The 3,000-nt window shown below is 29.2% G+C and overlaps 1 protein-coding gene across 1 annotated transcript; it reads left to right on the top strand.

The window, feature by feature from the left end:
- On the top strand, nt 1-1,920 carry LOC129616008 (uncharacterized). The gene has a single exon (XM_055531427.1). It carries the CDS (start codon nt 1-3, stop codon nt 1,918-1,920), a length of 1,920 nt encoding a protein of 639 aa, XP_055387402.1.
- Nucleotides 1,921-3,000: the final 1,080 nt, after the last annotated feature.

Here is a 3,000-nt window from a genome sequence, read left to right as displayed (position 1 = left end):
ATGTGTGGAGGACGCTGTAAATGTTGTCAGCAATCACCTGCTTGCAAAAATGTTATTGAAAATATATCCTGTTTAACATGTAAACGGACATTTAAAGGTTTAAGATGTTTTGAAAATCATGTAACTAAAAATATTTGTATAAATTTGCGTAAATGCTTAACATGCTTTAAGAATTATTCTACTAAATATGGAACACATAAATGCAACACAAAAGTATGCAAGAATTGCCTAAAACAAGTAGAACAAAATCATGTTTGCTACATTACAGTTAACAAACAAAAACCTAACATAGATAATTTTGTTAATTTAAAGAAAGGATATTTTCCTCACTTATTCAATACAGAAAAAAACAAAGAATACGTTGGACCATTACCACCACATGAATACTACAATCCAAACTTAATGTCAAAACCAGAACGATTAATTTTCTTTAAATGGTACGATGAAAATAAAAATACCGAATTTAACATGCGAAAGGAGATTGTAGAATACTGTAAAAACGACGTAATTATTTTAACGAAAGCTTGTTTAAAGTTTAGAAATATTATACTAAAAGATAACAATGTATGTCCGTTTACTGAGGCTACAACCATTGCATCAACTTGCAATTTGATTTTTCGACGGAACTTTCTTAAAGCTGAAACAATAGGACTAATACCAAAAAATGGATATAGATTTACAGATATCCAATCAAAAATAGCTTTACAATGGTTAATTTGGGAAGAAGACCAGCGAAAAATTAATATCCAACATGCCGGTAAACAAAAAGAAGCTATCATAAATAATTTAAAAGTAGATGGATTTTGTGAAGAGACCAATCAAGTTTTTGAATTTCATGGATGCTACTATCATGGACATCCAAAGTGTTTTTCTTACAGGCATGACGAACCATTAGAAAAAAACGCAACAGACACGCTAAATTCAAGATATGAAGCTACAATTTCAAAGTCAGCCCGACTGCGTTTATTTGTTTATGAAGTCATTGAAAAATGGGAGTGCGAATTTAGAGAACAATTGATTGATAACCCAGATATGTTTTATTTAAACGATCATCCTATTTTAATAAATCTTCCACTTGATCCTCGGGACTCTTTCTTTGGTGGACGAACTGAAAATATAGTTACTTACTACAAAGCTATGGAAAATGAAAAAATTAAATATATTGACGTTTGTTCTCTTTATCCTTATGTTTGTAAATATGGTAAATTTCCCATCGGACACCCAGAGATTATTGTTGGAAACGATGAATGCATGAAACAAAATTTGAAAACTACAGACGGATTAATAAAGTGCTCCATTCTTCCTCCAACAGACTTATTTATCCCAGTACTTCCAATAAAACAAAACAATAAACTAATCTTTACTCTTTGCTTTACATGTAGTGAAGAAAAAAATATGGACGATTGTACACATGCTGACAACAAAAGGACATTGAATGGTACTTGGGTTATAGATGAAGTGGTGAAAGCTTTAACAAAGGGATACAAAATAATAGAAATTCACGAGATTTGGAAATATTCAGTCCAGCAATATGATAAAACTTCATCTAAACCTGGGTTATTTACTGATATAATGGATAAATTTTTAAAAATAAAACAAGAATCATCAGACTGGCCTAAAACGTGTGTTAATAAAGAATTGAAACAGCAATACATAGAAGACTTCTTCGAAAGGGAAAACATAAAATTAGACGAAAATAAAATATGTGCAAATCCTGGAAAAAGATCAGTTGCAAAACTTATATTAAATTCATTTTGGGGTAAATTTGGACAAAAAGAAAACCAAACACAGACAGAAATAATTAAGACTCCAGCTAATTTTTATACACTAATGACTGATCCAAACAAGGAAGTTCATCATATATTGATTATAAACGATGAGACTTTGGTTGTTAATTGGAAGTTTAAGCATGATGAATAAAACCATTGAAAACTGTAAATGTATACGTAGCAAGCTACACCACTGCACAAGCACGATTGAAGCTCTATAGTTATTTAGAAAAGCTGGAAAACCGAGTGTTGTATTACGATACTGATTCTATTATATTTATTTCAAAAGAAGGTGAATACGAACCACCGTTAGGTAACTTCATCGGGGACATGACAGATGAGCTCACGTCATATGGCGATGGTAGTTTTATAACTGAATTTGCTTCTGGAGGACCAAAAAATTACGGGTACGCAGTGTATTCAACAAAAAGTCAAAGTAAGGTAGCAACATGTAAAGTTAAAGGAATAAAAATGACTTACGAAAATTCTGAAATTATTAACTTTGAAAAAATTAAAGATCTTGTTTTAAATAATGATAAGGAAGGTGTCAAAATTATAACTTCAAATTTCGTAAGAAATAATCAACACAACGTTATAACAGCTCCACAAATAAAAACATACAGGCAAGTGTCAGAAAAACGGAAATTTTTTGAAAATTATAGTTCTTTTCCGTTTGGATATAAAAAAAGTATACAAAGAATATAAAATGTCTATTTTGAAATAAAAAAATAACTTAATAAATAAAAATGATATATTGTAAATTTTGTTTTATTTTTATTATTTATTTAATGTATATAATTTGCATCACACAAAGTAGTAAGAACTCTATTAATAATTTATTTGCAATAGTATTTTATACATTTTGCAAATCTCGACTTCCTTGATTGAATTGGAAATTTACATTGTACAATTTAATTTTTCTTCTGAAATATTATTTGCACCAGTAGACAAATTTACATAAATCGTGTCATTTTATTTGTATTTCATTTTTATTAGAAAAATAAAAATTAATCTTAACATACCACACCTGAGTTCTTATTCTTGAACTTGATTTTTCTTTCTCAATAAAAAAAAAAGCTTTAAAACATGTATTTTATACACTAATGACTGATCCAAACAAGGAAGTTCATCATATATTGATTATAAACGATGAGACTTTGGTTGTTAATTGGAAGTTTAAGCATGATGAAATAAAACCATTGAAAACTGTAAATGTATGCGTAGCAAGCTA

Source organism: Condylostylus longicornis, unplaced genomic scaffold (genome assembly GCF_029603195.1).
Source record: "Condylostylus longicornis isolate FDR11 unplaced genomic scaffold, ASM2960319v2 ptg000157l, whole genome shotgun sequence".
NCBI lineage: Eukaryota > Metazoa > Arthropoda > Insecta > Diptera > Dolichopodidae > Condylostylus > Condylostylus longicornis.
Note: the sequence above shows the minus strand (reverse complement) of the source record. Positions and strands in the feature narration are given on the sequence as shown.